The sequence below is a fragment of the Alexandromys fortis genome, unplaced genomic scaffold, assembly GCF_014885135.2.
Source record: "Alexandromys fortis isolate MF-2015 unplaced genomic scaffold, M_Fortis_MF-2015_v1.1 scaffold_167, whole genome shotgun sequence".
NCBI classification, from domain to species: domain Eukaryota; kingdom Metazoa; phylum Chordata; class Mammalia; order Rodentia; family Cricetidae; genus Alexandromys; species Alexandromys fortis.
The window spans coordinates 1,911,567-1,939,125 of NW_026068050.1; the positions used below are offsets into that span (position 1 = coordinate 1,911,567).

Genomic DNA, 27,559 nt, shown 5'->3' on the forward strand with positions numbered 1-27,559 from the left:
TTTTGCAATATTTAGAAGGTTTTCAAGTAATCAATAAAAGATGTATCCTCCTATTATCTGGTAATATAAAGGTCATAAAAGTGAAATTAGTACCAAACTAAAGATGAGAAACAGGTAACTAAAAATGTCAAATATGGAATTCAAGTCAGGACAGAATAGGGCAGAGCTGCATTAACTCACATTGTACACTAAGTAGCATGGCTGTGGGCAGGCCCAGAAGAGGAACAGAAGAGGTTAGCAAACTGCAGAATGCAGACTCGCAGCAAGGAGGCAAGAGGAGGGGCTGGAACACACCAAAGAAAGACCTGGGCCTTCTGCATGTCAGGCTGGGCCTTAAGGGGAACAACAGCCAACTGCCCTCACAGGGAGTGAAGTCTGGCTCTCAGCCCTCTCCATCACTGATTCTCTAGATGTCCCCACTGCCTGTGGCCCTGGCAGGGGCACATGTTAATCCCCCCGGGGAAGAGTACAATACCATAAACCCCTCTGCAATCTTTCACATATAATGTGCATCTTACTAAGACTTAAGACAAAAGGACAACACAATGAGAAGACAGAAGCAGAGCAGCAAACCAGAGTCAGCAGGCACATGTTAGAGTAACCAAACACCTGGAAGGAAGAGAAGAAGCAGCCAAACCTCGGCAAAACTGCATATAATAAAACGGAACCCACAGGTTCTGGACTCTGGAGCTACAAGAACTAACAACCTAATGAGTGACTGAGACTACAGCAGCAAACTGCAGAAAAGAGATTCAGTAAATAGAAGAACACATCACAAATATCACAAACATCCAAAATGAAGTTAGAAAAGGTCAAAAAGGATAGAAAGGATGGGAAAATGCAAAAAAATAACAAGTCACAAGGTTTATCACACACTTAAGCCTTAGAAAGAGAACGGGGCAGAAATACTGGGTAAGAATTTTTCAAAGACCCCTCAGGTTTGGCCACTGTGAGCACTTTCAGGAAAGACTAGAGGTGAAAGGTATCTTCAGAGTTAGCAACTTGCCAACCTAAAAAATCTATATTCCTCAAGCATGCAGTTAAAGCCAGCCAAAGCAGCACATGCCTATAACTCCAGCAATCAGGAAGCATTTGAGACCAGTCTGTGCTTCATAGCAAGACCTTGTCTCAAAGAAAAATCAAATCAAATCGAATTTTACCATCTACAAACTGTACTAAAAAGAAATACTCAACAATATTTTTCGGGCAGGAAAAAGATCGTGCTATATACAACCTGAGAATAAGGAATATGAAAATTCCAAATCTGTCTGGTCCCAGAATCCAAGTATAGAATGTAAATCCATATGTTGAGTACATGAACTCAAATGTTCTAAGGCTATGAGACTACAAGAGCAAAAAATGAATATTGGACTTTGACAATTCCAGGATATATATGGGAGGAGTAAGAGAACTAAGCTAAAAGGCAGGAAATGGTAGAGTCATAAGAAAATCTAAAGGGGTGGGCGACATAGCACAATAAAGTAGAAAATCACCTATAATGTGGTAGATTTAAGCCCAATATCAATAGTAACATTCAAAACAATAGCTAAGTGGCTTCAAAAAGTCAAAGATGATGCTGAAGAGATGCCTGGACCAAGGGAAGTCAGGTACGTCAGCACATGCCGGTGACTCCAGCACTAGGGAGACAGGGACAGGGGGATCTCAGTCTAGGCAGAGGACCTGTCCCTTCTCTGACCCTAAAAAGGTGGAGAAACAGCTCATCATGCGGATAGTAGCTAAAGCCACCAAGAGTGTTAGAAATTAGCTCCCTGACAACCAGGCCAGTAAAGCTGCCCATAACTTCCTACAGCTGCTGGAAGGTGAAACGACTTCCTGCTCCTGTTGAAGAGAGACCAAGGGATGCTAATAGAAATTATGTCCAATTTTTATGTTCAAACAACACGATTAAAAGGGAAGTGATGCTATTTTTAAAACTCATTTTGAGGCAAGATAGGAACAAATATGCTTTATCCAATTATTTCCAAGAGGACAAAAAGTTGAAAAACAATTACCATACTTTCAGTAACTTTCCCTGCCTGCTCACAAGCTTTCCAGGAACATAAAAATTATCAAAATTGGGTGGGCGGTGGTGGTGCACACCTTTAATCCCAGCACTGGGAAAGGCAGAGGTAGGTGTATCTCTGTGAGTTCAAGGCCAGCCTGGTCAACAAGAGCTAGTTCCAGGACAGCTAGGGCTGTTTCACATAGAAACCCTGTCTCAAAAAAAAAAAAAAAAAAAAAAATCAATCCTCCCAGCAAAAGAGGCTCGTTTCTAGTGGCTACAATGGATTATCTTAGATTTCTACTGCAAGTTAGAAAGACACCTGCCCTTTCATACATGAAGCCAACTTTCAATTCTATCTCTAATTTAACAGATTAACAAAAACACGGAACACACAGCTTGGAAGAACAGAACTACTATTAGAATGATCTCTAAACACATGATCCTGAATGATTAACTATAAAATCTCTTTTGATTACTTGAGAACTGCCTTCAGTTTCAAAAAGTAAGTCTACATCAAGAGTTTAGAGACTTCTCCATAAACTGTGCTCTGGGATTCAACTAATAAAGACCTTTATAAATTCTAAATATGAAGAAAATATTCTTTAATATCTGTGTTTCTTCCTTCAAAAAATCTTAAATCCTGTTTCACCTACTGTACCACCAACACCATAAACAAGCTCTATACCATTTCTGGCTAGGATTACAGTCAAAGCCTCCAGCTGGTCTCCTGGAAATTACTAGACACTATTCCCCAGCACTGCTGAAAGCGCGATGACTGTTCACGACAAAACAAGAAGCTGAGCAGACACTAAAACCCTCCATGAATGGTTTATACCACAAAGGGCAGATCCCAGACACTGTACGCTTGCCATGTTCTTCTCCACAGCCCAACAGCCAGCTCCCTTGTCCCCAGAAGGACTACAAATCCAGAGCCTTGAAGAGCATGAGACAATTCAAAGTCACTTGGGTAAACGAATGTGGACCGACAAACACTGTAACTGTGTGACAACTGCTACACTAGTCCTCTTCAACTCAGAAGAACAGGGCAAAGAGAAGCGCTGCATCACCTCAACATAAATCCTCAAAACACCTCAATCTAGCGGAGGTTCTCAATCATTAGATTTTATTATATTATACATTAAATCACAACATTTTATCAAAATAACTAAGTGTAACACAAACTCAGAAAGGAACACAAATATACACCTTTACAAAGTATTGTAAAGTGGATGCCCACGTGACCAACACTCCAGTAGGTGAACAGTCTGCAAGCAGGATGCCCACAGACGTCCCTTTCTACTCACCAGCTCCTTGCCCTAATGTGTATAGTGATTGCCCCTTTGTTCTCTAGTTCTGCTGCCCAGGTATGAGCCCCAACTTCAGTGTTTCTGAGCTTTCTTCTTGCTGTTGCTTACCTAAAAAGTCTTCCTAGAATTTTTTTTTCTAATTTTACCAGGTTCCCCTGCCCCATGCAATTTCAGTACAGTAAAGTATGTATGTTTTGTGGCTAAAGACCATTATAATGGCTAAGAATATCTCATTTAAAGGACCAATTTTCACCTACCTATACTGACAATGCGTGTCCTATACAATACTAGTTTTACAAACTTTTGAACTCTATACAAATGGAACTAAACAAAACGACTAGGAATTGAGCCTAGTTCCTTCTGCTTAACACTGTATAGAAGACTGGCTTATCTTCTCAAATGTCTATCACACAGATTCCACACTCTCCACTTTATGTAACTTGGGTTATGACAAGCAATGCTGCTCTGAACACTCTCATTTATGTTTCCCAGTCTGTCTAAGCACTCACGTCTTGTGGAATATATAAGTCTCATAAATTTCCTGTAACTAGACAGGTCCAGTATCAACTTTTAATCCTAGCACTTGGGAGGCAGAGGCACGCAGACCTCTGACTTGGAGGCCAGTCTGATCTAGATAACAAGCTCCAGAGGAGTCAAGGCTACACAGTGAGACATAAATCAAACAATCAATCAATCAATCAATCAATCAATCAATCTATCTATCTATCAGTCAATGCTGAACTATATAGGATATGAATATATTCTAGTTTCCAAGGCAGCTGAACCCATTAGAAGAACATGGAATCCCATTACAATATTCTTACCTTAAAAGAGAAGTTAAGCAAAATATATTCTATGCCTTCTTTTTCTTTTAAGATCTGAAGATCACTGTGCAAAGGACTATCAGAGTCAACCCTAAGAATAAAACAAAAGCCAGTTCAAACAAGGTTAGAAAACCCTTTCTTACTAAACTCCAACTGAACCAGTCCAAGAGGGACAACAGAGCCCCAGAGTAAGCTCAAACAGAAGTTCTAAAGTGATCCACAGTCCCAGAAAAAGATGGATCACAATGGGCTCTAGTTCCTTGGGAACAAAGGGAATTTAAAATTAACAGGCATTTCAAAGAACAACAGTGGGATACACGGAATTTTTCAAACTCAAAAACGTTCTGATGATATACTTTTTTAAAATTGTAATTTTAGCCAAGGAGTTTAAGGAAATAAATTTACCACTAGTAAAACCATGAAAAGTAGATCACTGCAAAAAATTCTTTAACTCTTCTATATGTACCGCCTAAACCTCCTTACTTCACACATCAACAGTATTGCACAGTTCCATATTGTTTCTAAGTTGTCACTGTCTTAAAACACTCAACCTTCCTCCCTGACTTTATCCAGGAAGCCTCAGAAACAGCTCCCTTAATTAATCTAACAACTACTTCCAGAGTAGTAATGTCCAGAGAAATGCCAGAATATAAAAGTATAAAATTGATGAGGCAAAAAAAAAAGAAAAAGAAAACCAAAATATTTCATTGTAGAAAGTAGATCTGCATAAGAGGAGGCACTTACTTGTGTAGTTTGACATGCCAGTCATATAAGCTGTCATTTATTAGTTCCACTGAATAAATCCCTGTAGAGACACAGGCACACTGGTTATTCTTCATTTGATTATGTATTACTCTAGTGTAAATAAATTTACATATTAAATATACTAAATATCCAGTAACAGTCAATTTTTACTATTAAAATAATTAAAGCTGAGGTGGTGGGTGGTGGCGCTTGCCATTAATCCCAGCCCTCGGGAGGCAGAGGCAGGTGGATCTCTGTGAGTTAGAGGCCAGACTGGTCTACAAAAGGTAGTTCTAGGACAGGCTGCAAAGCAACACAGAGAAACCCTGTCTCGAAAAAACAAAAAATAAAAATAAAGCTATCAACTAAAAGATACTTTAATGAATTAAAAAACTGATTACTACTTTCACTAAAAACATATTATGCAAATAATTTTTCTATGTATGCAGATACTTCTAAGAAAATAGAATCCTTCTATATAAACTACTTTAATCTTTACCTTTGAGATGTCCTTTTTCTCTGTCAATCTTTTTACGGCATACATGTAACTTATTTTTTATTATTTGTATTATTTTATACATGTGTGTATCAATCTATGCCACATATGTGCATGCCTGTGGAGGCCATCATGGGCTCAGACACCCTAGACCTGGAGTTAGAGGCCCTGGGAGCCTCTGACATGAGTACTGGGACCTGAACATGGACCCTCCACAGAAGCTAAGTGCTCTAAACCACTCTCTAGTCCTTAGCCACACCCTAGCCAATCTTTAAAACAACTTGACATTATTTTTTGATGAATCCAGAATAACTGAGCCAATTATTCCTAAATTGGTTATTTCTTGCTTATTAATACTGCAATAATTTTTTCCTCGGGCTCTATAACACTCAAATCTTACTGGATAATAAAGACTTTTTTCTTAATTCATACTGCTGAGGAATAAATCCCAGGGCCCCATGCACTATACAAATGTTCTACCAATGAGCTACATCTCCAGCCCTGAAAATGAACATTTTCTTCATACAATTATGAAATGGAGAAATCCATCAATTTTGAAAAGAATACCACTCCTATATTTAAGTTTTATTGTTTCAGAAGAAAACTATAAAAATAAATTCAGCAAGTTTTTTCTAGTACAACAAAATATATTACTTATTTTAAAAAGTAGTACTACTCATGCTTTTGACAGAAGATAAAAATCATGAATTTATCTCCATCAGGAAGAAGGCAAAAGAAAAATTATGGTGTATTTGTATAATTTTTTTAAATACAAAAAAATAAACTAATTTTATCTCCTACATCTTTTAGAATTTCATTAAACCTGAGTTTTGCATCCCTAAAATAAAGTCAATACAAATTTCTAACTCTGTCTTCCTATATTAATTACATCTAAGCTGGGTGTGAGGCACACATGTCTAACCCCATCATGATTAAACAAAAAAATAATGAATTCAAAGCCAGTTTAGGCTAAATGGTCCTCCATCACTCCCCCGAGGGAACAAATGGCCAGCAGAGCCAGGGCCTCACCTGCCTTGTAGCTCTGTGATCTGTAGACGTCCCTGAGCTCCTTCATGAGTCGATCTGATGCTTGCACTGACCCGGACACTGCACCCTGAAACAACCCGTAATTAAAAGCTTAAGATATCAGAGTCTGATGTAAAACTTTACAATGACATTGGGGAACAACATTCAACATTAAGAAGTAAACATGTACCACACAGTAGTGGAACTACCTTTAATCCCAACTGGGAGCCAAAGGCAGGCAGATCTCTGACTTCAAGGCCAAACTAGTCTACAGAGTGAGTTCCAGAACAGCCAGGGTTACACAGAGAAACCCTGTCTGGTGTGTGTGTGGGGGGGGGGGAGGGGAGGAAAGAAGAAAAAGGAAAGGAAAGGAAAGGAAAGGAAAGGAAAGGAAAGGAAAGGAAAGGAAAGGAAAGGAAAGGAAAGGAAAGGAAAGGAAAGGAAAGGAAAGGAGGGCAAGAAGCTCAACTGAATAAAGAATTATGAAGTAACAAGAAAAACAAAAAACTGAAGACATGTCTAGCTTGTTCATATCATGAGGATGCCTCACAGTATCCCCAGAACACCACAGATTCTGTTACAGCTTAGAGTTCAGTATGAGTCTATTTCAAACCACAACTAGTTAATAAGACAAGAAGTTACACTTGAGGTCTAGCTACATCATAAGAAAACAGCACACTGTCTTCACACAGCTTGGTTTTCCTTCACAGCACTGGGACATTTCCAAAGATGAAGGTGAATGCAAATTTTTTTCATTAAATAAAAATGAAGATTTTGGACTGAGGTGGCTCAGCAGGCAAAGGCACTTGTTATCAAGTCTGATGACCTCAGTTTGCTTCCCAGGGCCCACACTGTACAAGGAGAAACCTGATATCCACAAGTTGTCCTCTGATTCATGTGTGTGCTAGCGCAGGCACCCTCCTCCCATACACACATGCAAAAATAATTTTTTTTAAAAAAAATCACAAAGCTTAAAGGTTGTTAAAAAGGTTACAAAGGTCTATTTCCCAGCTATGTGATCCTGAACTAGTTTTTTTTAATGTATATATGTACGGTATACATGTGATCTGCATACCTGTAGCACACTCATGTGTACGAGCAAATGTACATGTGTACTCATGCATGTACAGGCCCAAAGCTGATGTGTGCAGTAGATCGTTCTTGATTGCCTTGCAACTTATTCAGTGAGGTAGGATCTTTTAATTGAACTACAGTCTAGTGTAACTAGCCAGCTTGCTCAGGAGATTCTGTTTCTGCCTTCTCAGTTGAGAAATATAGGCTGGCCACAATACACTTATGTGGCTTCTAGGGATCTGAACACCAACCCTAACACTCTCTGCTTGGAAGCAACCACTTTAACCATTGAGCCATCTCCCAGTCCTTGAGCTGGTTTTAAGCCCTGGTTTTTGCATCTATAAAATATGAAGAGTGTCTAATTCCTACAACAGCTATGAAGATTCTATGAAGATTAAATGGGAAGGTAATATAAAGCACTTAAGTCTTATATTATCATGTCAGAGTATCCAATAATACGTATCTGGTCTAACTATATAAAGCATACAAACCGGAGCCCATCATAAGACATAGCAAGTAAAGTATTAGTTCAGATGCTACAAACTTACTTTAATAATAAAGATGTGAGCTTAAAATTAAAGTTCTCTTCAATAAAAGTGCCAATTAAATTAGTATATGAAATATGATTGAAGGAAGGATAAGACTTTATTTGTTACAATTCTTGATATTCACTTGCATAACAAGTTATTCACAGTGTTAATTCAGGGCAGTAGGTGTCAGATAACCAGAGTACCATTACATACTTCCCTTGTCAGGGCAACATACACACACTTCATTTTTCGTAAGTCATCCAAAGGCTATGCACTGTTTGCCTACATTTTAAAGCTGAACAATCTGAGGCAACACAAGCGTTGTTTGTCACCAAACAATGAACCTCATACTGCTATGTTGCTTCTCACAAAAGGCATGATAAATCACCTGACATAGTGGTGCATACCTTTAAGCCCAGCACTCAGGAGGTAGAAACAGGCAGATCTCTGAATTGAAGGCCATCCTGATCTATGCAGAGTTCCAGGCTATCGAGAGCTACATAGTAAGACTTTGTAGAGCGTGAGGGGTGGGGTTAAGTAAATCCAAAGAGAAAAATTACTTCTGGGTTGGTTAGACATGAAAGATAGAGGTCAGATTAATGGGGAGACAGAGTCCCAGTAATACTCTATAGGAGGCTGAATCTGAACATACAGAAACCATGGTAGGGGAGCAAGTAAAGAAGCAACAATAGGATGAAAAGAGGGGTTTTCTCTAGGTTCGTTTCTGTCATTGTGATAAAAATACCCTAGCAAAAACTAACTTATGGTAAGAATGGGGTTTATTTCAATCTACAATTCCATGTCACAGTCTATCACTTTGGATAAGTCGAGAAAAGAACTTCAAATAGGTAGTCATACCACACCTACAGTCAAGAGCAAAGAGAAATGAACGCATACATGCTCACCCACTTGCTTGGTTGATTGTGGTTTGCTTTTGTCTTCTCTACAGAACTCAAGACTCCCTACCTAGGGAATGGTGTCACCCAAAATAGGCTGAGTCTTTCCATATCAGTTAACTTAGTAAGACAGTTCCTTGACAGGCATGCCTACAGGCCAATTCAATGTAAATAACCCCTCATTGAGACTCTTCCCATCTTAATTCTAGGTTATATCAAGTTGACAATTAACCATCAGAGGATTATTATATAGAGATAGCAGTATATGTTTCCAAGATATGAAGAACAGATGAACAGGGTAGAAAGTAGCTGTCAACAATCAGGAGAAGCAGCCTAGGTCAACAAAACAAATGACTGGATCCACCACTTAAGGCTGGAAACAGAGGACAGTTGAGACTGGTATATTAATGAATTACCCAATTATTACTTGTAACTATTTAACCAGAGTCCAAGTTCTAGATACTTAGTCACACTTACATTTAAATGGTCTTGCCTTTGAGTCTTCCTAATTTTCTCCAATATTGCCAAATTTTCTTTTTCAATCCCTTCGTCCTCTGACTTTTTCCCATTAATAGGCTCTTCTTCCTTCATCTCATAGTGATCCAAGTCTTCTATATCCTACAAAGAAAAAAATAGGCTCATTCAGGTTTCTCTTCTTCGCTAGTTAAGAAGCTAGACAAAAGATAATTTTGAATGGAATAAAAGAGTAAAAGAAAGGAAGGCTGCATCTACTCTATGAGGACAAGGAACCCACATTCCATTCAGAAGTCCTCTCCTTCAATGCCTTCTGTTAGGAGGAAAGCAGGGTTAGTACAGCAGATTTCACAGCTTCATAAAGTCATGACTATTGAGGAACTTCTCAAACAATCTAGTGACAGGTGTTAAGAACTTCAGCTATTTATACTTTGTTCTAGAAACCTGACCTCTAGTGTTTTATTCTAAGAAATGTGAACACTAATTTAGGCTTATCTACTTCATTCTAATAATTACAAAAAATCTACACATACCCAAAAAAAGCAAAACAGTTAATTCAGTGGATCATCTATCATATGGTCATTAAAATACTAAAAACAACGTAATTCTCTTTATTTTTGAGACATGTTCTTATGTAGCACAGGCTGGCTCAAACTCCCTATGTGGCTAAAGATGACCCAGATCTTTTGATACCTCTATGTCTCCTGATGCTAAGATTACAGGCAAGTGCCACCATGCTGTTTTATGTGGTGCTTGGGGACCATATGGGTTATATGGTGTCACACCGCACAACAAACCTCACTCAAGAGATTTACTGGGAAGAAAAGAATCCAGGAGGGTGGCTGCCTGCCTGTAGGGTGAGAAGCAGCTGCAGACTGACTAGGGTACAGAGCTTTTATAGAATTTGGGAGCTTTCTAGGGTGGCTTGGGATTGGTGATTTTTGCAGCCTGACTCTGTGTTAAGCACAGAAATTGGTGGGATTTCAAGCCCTGGTCCTGGGGTCAAGTCAGGGTCAGGATGTTTTTCTTTGGATCAGGTCTCTGGTCTAGGCAGGGGGCCGGGTATTTTTTCCTTGGCCCCTTTCACTGCACACTGTTTTATGTGATGCTCAGGGACCAAGGTCAGGAACTTGTGCATGCTAGGCAAGTACTTTACCAGCCAAGCTATAGACAGACACATAATTATTTTTTTTCTATCAATAAACACCGGAAATTAAAAAAAAAACATGGAATATATAGAATCTCCATGCTGTCAAAACAAGAACTGAAACAGAAAATGCTAGAAAGGCTTTGAGATCTACATTTAGTGTTTCAAATTATCTGTGGTAAGTACCTACGGACTTCTATAATCGGGTGATGTGGTAATGAGGCGACCGCCACAGATAGGTAAAGACCCTCCTACATCAGGGTGAAGTTTTCAAAAAAGGAATTTGAAAACTATCCGCAGACCAACAACTCTCCCAGTCCATTCTGCTCTTTCCCCATTTCACCTGCTCTAACATATACAAAATCTATGCCCAAGCTTTCTGACCCTACTGTTCTCAAGCATCTGCTACTCTAAGATCCAGTCACCAAGACCTCTGCAGGAGTCTTTATTCAACACTTTAGACTGCATATTTTTCCTGCAAATTGGACTGAGGTTAGTGACTACCTTCAATCCAAAACAAACCTAGTGGTCTCCTTCAGCCCTTTACATTCTATTCTTGATCAGATTCTGCACAGGGCTTCATGTCCTTAAGCTTCTCTCCTATTCTATACTTATTGTCTTCAAAATTTCAATGACTGCCTCCTTAGGCTATATGGCACCCTCCCCCGACCTCAACTCGACCTCATTTCCATCCACACACTTTGCTTGAATTTTAATCAGCAAATCCGAAATATACCTTATCTTTCAATATTCACAACACTCCATTCTCTGCTTATGGTCTCCTGATCAACAACCTTATGAAACAAAAATGTTTGTCTCTTACTCTTTGTCTTTTCTATCCAGTTATGTACAACAACAGAACTCCACCTCTCCTCTCCCTTAAAGGATAGCATCCAGTACCCTGAATCACACCACACCCAACATTACCCATGTTAATTCAAATAAAATGAAAATGTCATCCTTTTTACTTGTCTTAATCTAACATCTCCTAAGTCACTTCCCTAAACATTACTGTTCCCTATAAATCTTTTTGGGTTGTTTTTCAAGAAAGGGTTTCTCTGTTTAACAGTCCTGGCTGTCCTGGAACTCAGAGAGCTGCCTGCCTCTGCCTCCCAAGTGCTGGGATTAAAGTTGTACACCACCACTCAGCCCCTGTCAATCTTGTATTATTTCTCTGTATACCGACTGGGACAGGAGGAAGTTTAATGCTCTCATGCAGTTTGTTCCACCAGGTTAAAGTGCAAGAAAACAGTAAAGCAAGCAGTCTACCAACCACAGTCAGTCTAAACAAATAATTTTAGGAATTATTCTGCTGCCAGATACAAAAAAGTGACTACTTTAGCTTTGAAATATTCTCAAAGTACATTTTAAATAGATTTTTTTAAAATAAAGTCTGAATAAATTATAAGATCCAAAACAAAAACCAATTATTTTAAAGATCATGAAATTCATATTCATTTTATCTGGCCAATGGAGGACTGGATCTTCATTTCAAAACCTGAATTTAAATTCAAAGCTTTGAGGTCTAGAAATTTTTTGGTGACCAATAATTACTTAATGCCTTGGAAAGTTACTCTAAAATTTGTTACTTGAGTGTGTCCTCTCTAAAAATCAGGTATGGTGATATGCTGATTTTAAAAAGAGACTTTCCCTATTGCTGACAACACCACACACTTGGGAGCTGGATCTCACCAGGAGCCTCTGTCCTGTCTATGGATCTCACCAGGAGCCTCTGTACTGTCTACCCTCCATGGTTCCAGTAAATACTATGCAAGCTGCCAAGGAAGTAGAGCAATTAAAGCAGCCCTCCCCAAGTGCAAGGCACAATTTCATTTATGGCAAAATATGCATAAAAGTGCAATAAATGGCAGTCATATGTCGGAGGCAATCAACAGCTGTCTATCTAGACTAAAGGCCCACTCAACAGGAGAGTAATCATGCCTGGTACTGGACACCTAGGCGGCTTTACTGGAACTAGTGAAGTCATATACTTTAGAAAAAGTGAACTACTGCAACTTTACTAAATCAGTGTAATTCCTTACTATATTCTAAATCATCTTTTCCTCTTACCCACACATGTAGCTACCACCCCTCAGGAAAACAGCCTTTCTTTACAGCAAATGGGGACCACCAAAGAAAACTATGACTGGACACAATGCAAAGATCAATGGATCCTGCGAAGCCCAGCCCCAGTGGAAACATCTGAATCACAGCTCCTGCATCTCTAGCTCAGGGAACATCACAGAAAAGGGGGGCAGAAAGACTTTAAAAGCCAAAGTAACAAAAAAATCCATTGTGAAAGTCTCTCTTAAAAAGAGATTAATAAAAAAGACTAAAACAATGACAATTAATGGACATGTAAAATAGAAGAGAAAAATTTTCAGGGGTTCCCACTCCTAGACAAAGACCTACAAGCAATTACTGACTGCTGGAAGAGGGAAAATTACACACACACACACACACACAAACAGCATTATATATATATATAAGCATATATACACATATACATACATGTGTATCACCTATATATATATACATGTGTGTATATATGTGATACACATACATATACTCATACTTGTGCAAACACATATATTCATACATACCAATAATAAAGAAAAAGAAGCTATCAACTTTGGAGTGGGAGAACATGGGAGAGGTTCGAGGGAAAGCAATGTTATTCTATTTCAATTAAGACCACAATAAAATATAAAAATTGAAAAGATTCAAAGAGTCAGGCAATGGTAGCTCATACCTTTAATCCCAGTACTCACAAGGCAGAGGCAGGATCTCTGAGTTGGAGACCAGCACAGTAGAGAGCAAGTTCCAGACAGCCAGGGCTATACAGAGAAACTGTCTTGAAAAACAAATGGTGGAAAGAAATATGGCCTGTAACAGAAGCCTCCTTCCTTAATAATGGAATCAAACCCTCTATAAAGGAAGCTGAACAGGTCATTTGGCTAGAGCGTTCTCCACTTCTGATTTCTACCCTTTGAAGACACAGCATGGAAGTCCTCACAAGACACTACATGCTAGCTAGCACCCTGATTCTAAACGTCATAGCTTCCAGAACTGTGCAAACATTTATTACCCAGTCTTGAGTATTCTAATTCCAGCAGCACAAAACAGACTAAAATAAAAGTCCTTTATTTTCAGCAAGCGGTCTCTGTGATATCCTTGAATTTTCCTTTCATTCAAATATAAAACTGTGTATGTTTATACTGTGTTCGTGTGGTTATGGAGACTAAATGTGTTATGAAATATTCCTTTAAACTGTGTGAAGATGAATCACTGTGATTGGTTTAATAAAGAGCTGAATGTCCATGAGCTAGGCAGGAAGAGATTAGGTAGGACCTGGGGACAGAGAGCTCTGGGAAAATGAAAGGAGGAAGATCAGCCAAACACAGAGGAAGCAGGATGGGTCAGATTGGAGATGAAACAAGCAGGTGGAAGAATATAGATTTTAAAATATGAGTTAATTTAAGAGCCAATGGTACGAGCCTAAGCTATGGCCAAACTTTCATAATTTATAATAAGTCTCTGTCACTTTTTGTGTTGGTAGCACAAAAGGAAAAAAAAAATCCATTTATAAATGGCATCCAACAGGGGGCTCAACTATCCAAACACAAGGCCCAAGAAAGCTAAGAAAAGTTCTAGACAAGGAGCTGAACATTATTTCCTAGACCAACAGTCTGTCTAGCAGGCTGATGCTTAGCAGCATACAGCGGCATGGCTACTAGCGGCTGCCTGAGGCTGCAGCCAGCTGCCAGTGGCATGTACCAGTGCCATGTACTAAGCTGAACTATGCATTGGCTGACATAGCAGTTTAAGATTTGTCTCACACCATCAGAGAACAATACAAATGCTCAGTAAAGACAGATCCAGACCAGCCCCCCAAAAAACCTCTAACTATAGTGTTTTAAAAAATGAAAAACCGGACTCTCTGATCATAGCGAACAATGAGGGCTGATGAGAAGCCAAGGAAATGGCACGGGGTTTTGATCCTACTTCATGTTCCGACTTGGTGGGAGCCTAGCCAGTTTGGACGTTCACCTTCCTAGACATGGACGGAGGGGGGAGGACCTTGGACTTTCCTCAGGGCAGGGAACCCTGACTGCTCTTTGGACTGAAGAGGGAGGGGGAGAGGAGTGGGGGGGGGGGGGGGGGGGGGGGGGGGGGGGGGGAAATGGGAGGCTGGGAGGAGGCAGAAACTTTTTTTCCTTTTCTCAATTAAAAAATAATAATAAAAATAAAAATAAAATAAGTGTGTACGCTTTAAAAAATGGGTATAGACAGTCATAGAAAAAATAGTTTATAAATAATAAGATAAAGTCTTTAAAGAGAGAATACAACAATATAAAAAGGATTAGCCACATAAAAATACAGTGTGGATCCTATATGGTATCTTGTTGACTTTAAATTTTTTGACTGCTGATAAGCAAACATTAGCTGCTGAGGCACTGGATTATGAAAACTCCTAAACTAAACCAAACTATAAATTTAAAGGCACTGGATTATGAAAACTCCTAAACTAAACCAAACTATAAATTTAAAAATGTCTTAACTTCAAAATGGAAGTCAAAAAATATGTTGCATTGGAGAATAGGTTATGCTTTTATTTCCAAGAAAATGAAAAGCCAGCTATCTAGAATAATAAAGAAATTCAGGTTAGTAGTTAGTCACCTATAACAATCAAAACTTGTAGTCATGTTTGGTATGTTTTCAAGGTCAAACATATATTTTAGATAGGTGGTTTTCAAACACTTCAGAGATCTACAGAATATGGCATTTAAGATATTTAATAATATAAGGCTTTTCATGACAGTGAGACATGTCTGCTCTTGGCAGCACCAATCTACTTAAAAGAAAAAAAAAGGGGGCTGGAGAGATGGCTCAGTGGTTATGAGCATTGCCTGCTCTTCCAAAGGTCCTGAGTTCTATTCCCAGCAACCACATTGTGGCTCACGACCATCTGTAATGAGGTTTGGTGCCCTCTTCTGGCCTGCAGACATACACACAGACAGAATATTGTATACATAATAAATAAATAAATAAATATTTAAAAAAAAAAAAGGATGATGGGCATCAAAGAACCTCCATATGGAGTTTGCTTTCTCTATGGGAAAAGGTAGCCCCTGGGCAAAGAAAGTTCCCTTGCTTCAACTGCTGGCAGTATGTTGTCCAAACTGGACCAGCAGGACACAAAGGAAAGAATCTGCCTAACTTTGCCAAGATAGGGTAGGACAGTCCTTCAAAAATTTCCTGCTTCACAGAAAAGTCTGCCAGATATTCTAGGCCTGTAGGCCAAAAATAGATGCCCTACCATTGTAGAGGAACCTTGGATGACTGTCCGGGAAACCAGACATCTCTGTCATTTCATAGTTTTGGAAACTGCTTGCTCTGCATTTCTTGTTTACTCAGGCAATAGTATATCTTTGTGGGGTCTTTGATGGGGTTAAAGACAGATAGTTATAGTTTTCCTTAGTTATGCTACGTGGTAGACTAGGCACAAAACTTTGGACTCACCAGGATAATATTAATAATGCGGTATTTTCTCTGAATTTGCCAAATGCAAATGGACTGGGCATTGTAAATGTAATTTTTACCTGACAATTGTTCTTATCTAATTTTACAATGTTAGTGTTAAAACCTTTCCTTTTTATTTAGACAAAAAAGAGGAAATGTAGGATGTTCCTTTACACTGTGTGAAGATGTCTCACTGTGGTTGATTTAATAAAGAGTTGAATGGCCATTAGTTAGGCAAGAAGTGGTTAGGCGGGATTTCCAGGGACAGAGAGCTCTGGGAAGATAAAAGGAGGATAGCCAGAAATGGAAGAAGCTGGCTGGGCCAAATAGAGATGAAGTAATGAGCACGTGGGAGAATATAGATTTAAAAATATGGGTTAACTTAAGTTGTGAGAGCTAGTGAGGACAGACCTAAGCTAAGGCCAAGCTTTCAAATTAGTAAATCCTTTTTTTGTAAGCTGGTGGCCCAATCATTCTTACCAATTTTCAGTCTTCCTCAATCACTCTCTACCTTATCTTTTACAGACAAAGTCTCACTGAGTCAATCTAGCTGACTATCTGGCTAAGAGTCACAGATTCCCCCATCTTTACCTTCCCAGAGCTGGAGTTACAGATGCAAGCCATACCACCAAGCTCTTTCTATTTTAAACATGAGTTGCTGAAATCTGAACTAAGTACTTTACTGACTGAGGCATCTTCCCAGCTGTAAACACAAATGTTAAACTTAGTAGTTCTTCCTAAAATTAACCAAACTATAAGTAAATACTATTATTAAATATAAAGATTGTTTTACTGCCCTCAGATAAAATAATTTGTTCAAAGGCATAACTTAGTTAGATGCAAAGCCAGGGTTTAGAAAGTATATCCAATTTGTTTGTTTGTTTGTTTATTTAAGATTTCTGCCTCCTCCCCTCCACCACCTCCCATATCCCTCCCCCTCCCCCAATCAAGTCCCCCTCCCTCATCAGCCCAAAGAGCAGTCCAGGTTCCCTGCCTTGTGGGACGTCCAAGGACCTCCCACCTCCTTCCAGGTCTAGTAAGGCGAGCATCCAAACTGCCTAGGCTCCTACAGTAGGATCAAAACCCAGTGTCCTTGTTCTTGACTTCTCAGCAGTCCTCATTGTCCACTATGTTCAGCAAGTCCGGTTTTATCCCATGCTTTTTTCAGACCCAGTCCAGCTGGCCTTGTTGGACCAAACTGGACCCAAATTGGAACACCGGACTGAAATCCCAAAGTCCAAATCAGGAGCAGAAGGAGAGAGAGCATGAGCAAGGAACTCAGGACCGCGAGGGGTGCACCCACATACTGAGACATTGGGGATGATCTATCAGTATATCCCATTTGAAATATAAATGTTATTCAATATTAACACTACTTCAAAAAGGAGATTTAAGAATTACTAAAATGTGTTGAACACTAATATATGCATGAGCTGTGACCCACTGTGATGTATAGATGAGCTGGTAAAGGCAGCTGCCTGCAAATCTGATAACTTGAGTTCAATCCTTGAAAAACAGAGAATGGACTTCCAAATGTCGCCCCTGACCACTAAGTGCATGCCATAGCACAAACACACAAACCAAAAATAATAAAAATTAAATGGAGAAAATTATGAATATTCATGGAATATTATTCTTATATAAATACCTACTTCAGCCATCTCCTCCTCTTCTTCCTCTTCTGAAGTTACCTCTTCAGTTGTCCCATTCTGAAACAGAGAAAGAATGTGCCAAAGCTACACAGAACACAGACACACAGAACACATCACAAAGCTGGCCACCATTAACCACTGTCACTGCAGTCCCATGAGCAGGGCTTAGATGCCTTAAGAATAAACAAAAGCAATCAAATATAAAGAAAATTCAAAAACTAAAGCATAACTTAATTTAAAAAAATGTTTACTTATATAGCTATGTGTATATGGCCAAAGGCTTCTGTATATAATAAATCCTCCAAATTATTCTTTCCTTTATCTATCTACTCCTTTAACCTGAAAAACCTTAATCGTTCAATAAATCCACCTGCCTTACAATCTTTATTTGAAAGGTCAGGTAGGTCAAGAAGAAACAGACACTATAAGGCTGTGACTAAAGTGCCGGTCTGCCTGTGATGAAATACCTCTCCTAAGACACGGTTTACTATTCACTTGCACAGGAGTCAAATGGGGTTTAAGGGTCTTCATAAACAGTAATACATGAAGTCTCCGGCCAGAGCAAAGTTTGCCAGCTCTCAATATGGAAATGTATATTCATAAAGGTGGGTTTAATTTGGAACTAGATTATCTAAAATATCAAGAAACTAGGACCAGAGATCAAATCAGACCAACCAGGACCTCAGAAGCCTCAAGGTATATTTTCTTAGATGCTCTAAGAACACAAGTCTTAAGGGGAAAAAAAAGTTCATTGTCACAGAGCACATTACTCTTCAGTGAGCTGGAAAATGTGTACAGGTATAAACAGCATAAGCTTAGGCTTGTTTTAAATCCAAATCTCTTTAAACACTTATTATTCCTTTCCTTGGGACTAAATGAGAAAAGTAAACAGTTCCCAAAATTATTGTGGTTCACCCTTTTCTTCATTTCCAAACCAGATTATTTTTGGTATCTTTTCAAAAACAAAAAGAAAACATAGCCACCCAAATAATCCCAAGGTCCCAAATACAAGTCTGAGTGACCGAGGGTGAAAAGCATTTTTGAAACCTAATTTCAGAACCTATCCCAAAGTATCTGTCTTCAAATACACTTTAATGCAAGACTTAGAGATCATCATAGAAAGCCACAACCAATCAAACTGCAAAGAACAAACAAGTGAGCTGGTAGTGTCCAGCCCTAAATGACACATCTACAACACAACTCATGCATCAAGGCTCAGGCACAGCAAAGAAGGGTCAGTAAGACTGTAAGAGCCAAAGAGAGGAAAAAGAAGTTTGCTATGAGATTTTGGTCCCCTAGAAATATCACAGAGGCCACATTCATGGCTACCTAAGTAAGCTCTGAACATGAGGGACACCAACAGAAACACTAATGTAGAAGGGGCACTGATAAAGAACTATCCAACAGCAGGAGAAATAATCCTCCCCACGGAAGAACACAACATGGTCTGCCCTGAAAAACATGTACAAGTGACCAAACCAGTCCTTGTCTAACATTTTATAAGTGAGAAAGATGAGCAATACTCTTTCCCAAAGGATTGGTAATTTGACAAAAACACAAAGCCAATTAGGCACATGAAATCCTAAGGCCTTCATTTGAACATGTTAATAGGCTTCTTTCCAAAAGCAGACTGAAAACAAACACAGTAGGGCAAGCCTGAGTTCAAGGTCAGCTATATTGTGAGTTCTAGGATAGCCTGAGCAGGGGACAGAACCCCCCCCCCTCTCAAAACAAAAACAAAACAGGGTTTGGGGGAGGTGACAGACTTTGATAAAAACAACATTGCTACATTAGAAAAATAGTGTACAGACCCACAACTACAAGACAACAGCAGACATAAAGCAAATGGATACTATTGTTACTAACAAAGTTTTAGCCACCCTGGCTGAGAAAGCCACAGGAGTCTAGCATGAGGAACTGCTAAGTTAAGGTGTCCCACTTAATATTATCGCTCTATTCTACAGGAACCGTATCTAAACTGATGGCCTCTCAACTACTACAGGTGTTAAAACCAAAGAGAAAAGAAGAAAACTTTTCAGTATAACTCAACACAACAATGGAATTTTCTAACAGACTCCGGAGTTGGAAACTACACCTGCCAGGACTGCCCCATCCTCTGTCTTCAGGAGAGTACTGGTTCTACATACTGGACAACAGAGAAAAGTAACTATCCTGTGGACAGCTCTATGGACAACTGTACTAACTGATGGCATACCTTTCCTAAAATGAGCAAATAACCAAGTACCACAAATAGAAAACTGATCCTGAAAGGTGCCACACGGAAAGGCCACACAAGAGATCTAAGGCAAGGCAAGACAGAGCTAAAATCTTACTGAAATCATTAGCACTGTTGAGAACAAACCAAGAACAAGTTACAAAAAAAAAAAGACAAGGTAGTCTTGGGAAATAAAGAACATTCAAAGAAAAACAGTAAAAAGCCAAAGAGCTCCTCTAAACAAAGCATTTATAATGAAGACAACCAAGCTGACAAGAATATGAAGAAAGGAGATGAGTGGCAGCCTGAGGAGTTAGAAATAAAGCATGAGAGATGCAGAGGACAAAAATATAAAGGTCTAATATTCATCCAGAGAATGAAAGGAAAATATGAAAGGAAGAGACAAATGGTGGCAAGATCTGAGAGTTTATCATATTAAGTGACTCTAGATACTCCAGAGAAATACTAAAAAGCAAAACAGAGTCCACAGTTACAGAGGAAACCAAACCAACATTCAGACAGGAACAATGAAACACACAGAAATAGTAATCACACAGTCACTAGAGTTTCATCTATAACAATAAATATGAGGTAAAAATGTAAATAACTGGGAAACCCCCAAAAAGAACTTTGAACTCTGTAACTAGCTCCATCCCAGAGCTGTGTGCACTAGTGGATTCCCTACACAACACACACCAAGTATACAACACTCTCCATGCACACCACACACATCTCCATAAACCAAACCTTTCTAGGAAAAACAAGGCTAGAATGTATTACTGAGGGGTCTGCCTGAGCGATAAGAGCAATTACACCAATAGCACAGTCTATGTAACTGTTGATAATGCAGTTGAGGTTACATGTACTGATGAACAAAAGCAAAAGTAGCCCCCAAAGTCAGCTGAAGAAAGTTTTGTCTAGATAACTCTTGTTTTTTGATTTTTTAAAAATAGACATTCATGTCCTAGCAAAGCAAAGTAACTCCTACGTATGCGCCCCAGGGAAATGACTGCATAGGAGTATCCAGAAATACAAACAAAATAGATAATCCACAATAAGACTGATTCTTCCTAAAGTTGGGGGGGCGCTGGCTAGAAACAACCTAAACATCCATCAACACTCAAATGGCAAATGGGTAAACATTCTACCTAAACAATGAAGAAAAAAGGAACTGCAAAAGAAAACATGAACTACACAGTGTGACTCTTAACATGGAGCTCAAAAACAGGCAACACTAAATTACACAAGAATGGACACATGATGATAAGAGCAGAGAAAATAGGAGAAGATGGCTAGCTGTGCAGACCTGAAGGAGTACAATGAAGGCTTCTGTTCTGTTAACAACCTTCCAACTCTTCCCCTGGGGTGGCTGAAGAACAGCTCCCAGGGATTCACTGTAACCAAACATTATACTAAGCTTAAAGTTTCCATACTTTCAACATATGTTGTATTTCATACTATAGTCTTAATAGGCACGTGACTAGATGGTAGAGCAGACCGATGAAATACAAGCTATTCAAACACACGAAAGTGTTAACCTTGTTCACATGAAGTCAACCAGCACTCAAACACAATATACAGCTTTGCACTGTGTTAAGAAGTTGATGTTAAGAACTGAGGAGATGGCCCAGTGAGTAAAGCCCTTGTCATGTAAGCACAGGGCCTGAGTGCAGATCCTCACTACCTGTGTCCAAGTCAGACACAGCAGATCGCTGAGGCTTGCTGGACAGCAGCCTCACCTACTGGATAAGATCCAGGCCAGTGAGAAGCTCTGTCTCAAAAAAGGGGGCTGAGGGCCGGAGAGACAGATATTTAACAAAAATTAGCAACAGACTGGATTAGGTTCCCAGCACCCACATGGTGGCTCACAAGCCATTGTAACTCCAGTTCCAGGGAATCTGGTGCCATCTTCAGGCCTCCAAGAACACAAGGCACACACAGAGCACTTACATAGGGTAAAAGACTTATACACATAAAAACAAATAAATTTTAAGGAAATTTAAAAGGATGGGCACCTGAGAAACACCCATGGTTGTTCTCTGGCCTCCACACAGAACATGTACACACACACAGAGAAGCAATTTTAATGACAACAATCCAATAAAAGTAGGAGGCAGAAGGTAGAGCTAATTAAAATACAGGGGGAAGGGGAAGCGGGGGGATGAAAAAGATAACACATTATATTTTTAAAAGAACCGATTCCTCCAAGGGTCTAAGATATTAAAACAGAAAAGCCTCTGGTTAATCATCAGAATAAAACAGTTTCAGAAGTGGATCAGGCTTGACCGTGTTAAAACCATGTTTATCCACTTCAGCAATGTTGACGTACTCAACCAGCTACTACTCTATTGTGGGGTTCTACACCTCATCACAGTACTTTAAAAGCATCCTATCAAATCATAATATACCAACAGCATCCTACCTCTCTGCTACAGCTAGGGATGACAACCCAAAATGCTTCCAGGTATTTCCAAATATCCAATGGAAGCAAACTGCTTTTGTTTGAAATTTACTAAATTTAAAGTGTATAATGGAAAAAAGACACAAAGCTTCCTAAGTCATAACCTTGACATAGAAATAGAAGCCTAAAAAGAAACAAAACCATTCTATAATCTCAGAGTCTAAGTAAAATTAGGGAAAAAAAATACCATATCTATCCTAGCAATGTTTACTAGAAAAATGCAAAGATGATTCAAAATCAAGGCATTTTGTTACATAATTCACAAATAATCTTAGATATCTCCATGAGCTTCCTATGTACAATCAGGAGAAACAAGGCAGACTTCAAGTCCAGGATATATTGTAGGTAAAAAATTAAACCACAGACACTCTAGAAAATAAAAGTTGAACAGATACAAATTAAAACCTTTTTCTTATCATCTCTTAGGCCCCACTAAATTACAAAAGAATAAACATTGTATAGATAAAAAATATAAAAAAAGAAAAGGGAATGGGTCTACCAGGAGCAGTAAGACTCCATCGCCCTTAGATGACTGCAAACAGGAACTAATCAATGGAGAAGCTGCAGGTCAGGGGACAGTAATGACAAAAGCACATCTGTAAAGCACCCTGAAGAAAATACCGCATACACCGCAACAGGGACAGCAAGCAGGACAGAAGCCTACAGACTCACATACAAAGCATTCCCACCTCCACCTCCTTAAGCAAAACCTGGGAAGATTTATCTGTGAGACGAAAGTGCACTCAGTGCCAAGAAGTAGGAAAGTAGGGGAAGAGTGGCTGAGAATCAGCATAATGCTATAAGGTCTTGACTATAAGGAATGCCAAATCATTCATCAGGTACAAAAGAAAAATATGTGAAAAGCAATTAAAATGTGAATGAACAAACAAAGAATACAAAAATATTTCAGGACAGGCTTTACAATGTATAAAACAAGACATAATTAAACTGAGAAAATACATAGTAAATACAAAATAGAGACACCAGAGAGGATGAAAGTGTTAAAACACACAGCTTCATGAATCTATCTCACCTAGACAACAAACACAGACAAATGAAGAAGGGGTTATCAGAAGCTCCTGATCTCAGGCTCACATTTAGAAACTGGAGAAGAATCACTCCCCTGGCATTCAAAGCCTGTGGTGTCCCGGCCCACAGAGAACCGGGCTGGTCTGAGACTTGCTTTAACTCACAGACTGCTGGATCTGTTCCAGATTGAGGCCTTAAGAATGTGCAGAACGCCCATTCTTGTGTTCTTGGAGAGTTCCGAAGGACCTCGAAAGAAACAGAAGCCTTCTGAAGAGGCCATCGAGAAATGACGCCACGTACAGAAACAAACCATGTAAAGAAATGCCAAAGATGCCAGATACACGAGGAGTGGGGGGACAAAGAAAAAAGAAGCCATTGGACATCTGAGTGCAGCTCGGGGATAAAGATCACTCTAGTTGTCTACAGCCATACTATGCTGTACGTGCATAATAATAATTTTCAAATGGAGCGGGCAGACACTACCCAGCTAAGCCTCGATAATCCACCCAATAGCAAGAATTACTATTTTAAGGCATTAAGGTTTTGTTTTGTTTTAATTTTTTGAGACAAAGTCTCATTGTGTAGCCCCGACTAGCCTCAAATGCAAGAGATTTGCCTGTCTCTGCTTCCCAAATGCCCCATGGGATTAAAGGTGTGCACTACCATGCCTAGCCTGTTTCTGCTTTTTGAAACAGGGTCTTCATCTGTAGGTTAGCTTGGCCTCAACACACATTCACTCTGCCTCAGCCTCCCAAGTGCTGCGGTTCTAAACTTGTGCCACCATATCCACCTCAAAACCATCCCACTTTGAAAAAATGTGGTAAACAGATATATATATTAAAAACAAAACTGAGAGGCTAAAGAGGTGGCTCAGCGGTTAAAAGAACTTGCTGCTCTTGCAGAGGGCTAGGGTTTGATTCCCAGTGCCCACATAGGAGCTCACAACCATCTGTAATTCCATTTCCAGTGGATCCAACAGGTTTTTCTGATTTCTGCAGGTACTACACACATATGGTGCACATACATATATGTAGGCAAAACATTCATACACATAAAAGCATTTATTTTTAAAAAACCTTAAAAGTTACTATTGTCCATATAAAAATAGTAAAAGTTGAAAGAACAGCAAGATCTTTTAAGAGAAAAAGTGAAATGGCTCAGTGAATAAAGGTATCTGATGCCAAACCTAACCACATGGGGTTGAACCCTGGGACAAAGATGATGGACAGAGAGAAACAACTCCTGTAATGTGTGTACCAATACATACACAACATGCACACACAAAAATATAATAAAATTAACAAAAGGAATAATACAAAAGATGTAAAGACTCAAACTAAGAGATCTAAAATCTAAAAGTAGCCAGGCATGGTGGCACAAGTCTGTAATTCTAGCATTTAAGGTGCAGACACAAGAGGGTCATCAGCCTCGGTTACATATGGTTTTTTGAGGCCAGCCTGAACTACATGAGACCTTGTCTCTAAAAAAGGAAAACAAAAATTTAAAAGTCCAATCAGTAAATTCCAAATAATCAAGATGGAAAGGCAAAGTTAATGTACAAAAATAGATAAGAAGATCGAAACTCAAATCTGAGAAGGAATATCCTTACTAATACCTAGCACAATGAAAGAAAAAAGACCCAAAGTTAAGGACAACATTGTAGTACTTCATTACACCAAAGAAAGCACAAATTCCCTGAAGCTTCCAGAAGTAAGATTCCGGATGGCATCAGCCTCAGCAGCAACACTGCCTAGAAGGCAACAGCACACTTTTGAAATTCTGAGGCAAAATTTTCATCCTAGATGTATGAATTCATCAAACATTGAGTAAAAAGAGAACATAGCGGCAGTTAATACTAAGGATGTCCCAGACAATTCCCATGTACTTCACTAACGACTATTTCCAGAATTTCCTAAGTGTTGCCAAACTACTATTAAAACTACTTTGTGCAAATAAGAAATGATCTGAGTGATTAGGAGAATGGCCCAAGAACCCAAGAACTTGAGCTAGTAAGCAGAACCAAGATTCAAGACCAGTGTGGGCTTGTTCTGAAACCCCAACTCTGAACCAGATTTTTCAAAAGCTAACTCAGAAAATAAGCCATTCCTTCATGCTTTGGCTCTGATCTGACAATGTAATAAGAGACAAACACGAGAGCGAAAGCCAACAGAGATGACATGAGATCCAGGAATCAATGGATTCACTCTAGGAGAGTTTATAAGAAAGACCTCAAGGTGACAACTGTACAGTCAGCCCAGAGAATGGCTCATAAGAACAAATACAGAAGAGCCAATGGCTCCAAAGAGAGAAAACCATAGAAAGAGAATGTAACTTTAGAAGCTAAGAAGTATTATTATAAGACACTGAGAAACAAAACATGGTCACAGGTAAGGAAATGCCCTAACAGAAAACACCAATGTCCTGATGGCAAACTGATCGTTCATAACTAAACAATGTTTTGGAAGCATTGAGTGGTTAGGTAGGTAGTATAAGAGCTAAATCCTGACTTATTATAATAAAAAGTCAGTAGCTGTTAGCTAAACAGATAAGTCTAGAAGTCATGAGTGACTGCTCAATTGGTGGAAATTTTCATTGCTTAGGAGAGGTAACTTTGCATTCGACCTTAAGAAGCACAGACAGACTTATGGACATGGTATGTCAAGGGAAGGTAACTGACAAGCAAACAATCAAAGAAGAAACACAAAAATCAGAAATTTTAACAGAAACCAAAATAGTGGGGTCTGGGAGCAAGTGCTCACCTGTCACAATAAAACACAAACAACTCCAAGAAATGAAAAGGCTGTTTTAGTACCTAAAGCAATTTACTAAGGACACAAAACTAACTTCCAAACAGGTTGTATAATAATTTTTGAATTATCCTAGTTAATTTGTGAGTAAGACAATTGATTTCAGCTCAACACTAGAGAACGTTTACTTTACCTGACCCGTGGGTAGTGGTTGATCTAGCATCTCAACATCCAGGTGCTTAGGGAGGTTATATAATCTGCAGAGTTCACATATCAACCACTTCAATTGCTGACGAAGCTACAAAACACATTTCAGTAAATAAGCATTATGTTAAAGAGCCCTTAGAAGACATTGAATAATGCTACAACTACTGTTAATCAATCCAGAAGAAATGAAAATGTGTTCCTGCTCAACTGCAGCCTACGGATGGAGTAACAGTCTTTTACACATTTTAGAGCGGCTGGTATAAGAAAATCACTATTCTTAAAGAGTTACTACAGCTTAGTATGTCCTTACAATATGGTAACTAGAAATACCACCAACAGAAAGGCACAGAAGGAAGGTTCAGACATTGTCTAGTGTCTAGTAGCTAACATCCTGGAAACTTGCAGCTTTAGACAAGAGAACATTAGTGCATTCATAAGACTATAAAAAATTATAAAAAACCTAAAGGAAATGTTGCATGTGGATTATGAAATTACATATGCAACAGTCATATTTGTTTAAAACTATAAAGACAAGTGTGTCCTAGTAGATTGAGCCCTAAAATAAATAACCTTGTATACCTAAGCTCCTGGCTTTAGTCTCCCCATCTGCAAAACAAAGAAATAAAGACTGTCTCAGGACAGACAGTAAGGAGTAAATTAAAATTAAAATTAACACTCTCCAAAAGAAAAGAAAGAAATCATTAGGAAAACTGACATAATAGAATCAGCTCTTTAAATTTCCATTTTAAATTTTGTAGGTATATATACTTTAAGGAAGTAAATAAGGCAAACTATGTTTAGACATACTTTTTATTATTCTGGGCTTTTAAATCCCAACATAGAAGATGAGCAATACTTGGATTTAGATAGGAGCTTATTACACTGGACAGCTCAGTTTCTCTGACCAAGAAAAGATACGAAGAAGAAGCAGGTCTATGGAGGACTAAGAAAACAGAAACGGGATTAGAATGGGTTAAACCCAGCAAAGAGCAAGCCTTTCCAAAGTGGATAAGGACCAAGTGGACATGAGGAAGGCTAAACACTAAATCTGACCAAACAAATGTCCTCATGCTTGAAGGGAAGTAAAGGGCCCACCATTGTGGATTTGCTCTCCATCCAGTAAGTCAGGATGTGTAGTACATAATGAGATGACCTAGGGAGACCAGGACAAGCCCTGACCTCAGATCCCGACACAGGATCCT

At 39.0% G+C, this 27,559-nt stretch overlaps 1 protein-coding gene across 2 annotated transcripts in view; it reads right to left on the reverse strand.

Moving 5' to 3' along the window:
- The window catches only part of Ube2q2 (ubiquitin conjugating enzyme E2 Q2), a 56,794-nt gene that overhangs the window by 12,025 nt on the left and 17,210 nt on the right, over positions 1 to 27,559 (reverse strand). The window contains exons 3-8 of one of the 2 annotated variants that reach the window (XM_050119469.1): positions 26,344 to 26,448; positions 17,699 to 17,755; positions 9,380 to 9,520; positions 6,406 to 6,490; positions 4,881 to 4,941; positions 4,137 to 4,227 (exon numbers count right to left, since the gene is read on the reverse strand). In XM_050119469.1, coding sequence (XP_049975426.1) covers positions 4,137 to 4,227; positions 4,881 to 4,941; positions 6,406 to 6,490; positions 9,380 to 9,520; positions 17,699 to 17,755; positions 26,344 to 26,448 — 540 coding nt within the window. The remainder of the gene's footprint in view (positions 1 to 4,136; positions 4,228 to 4,880; positions 4,942 to 6,405; positions 6,491 to 9,379; positions 9,521 to 17,698; positions 17,756 to 26,343; positions 26,449 to 27,559) is intronic. The other variant, XM_050119471.1, reaches the window with a different exon arrangement.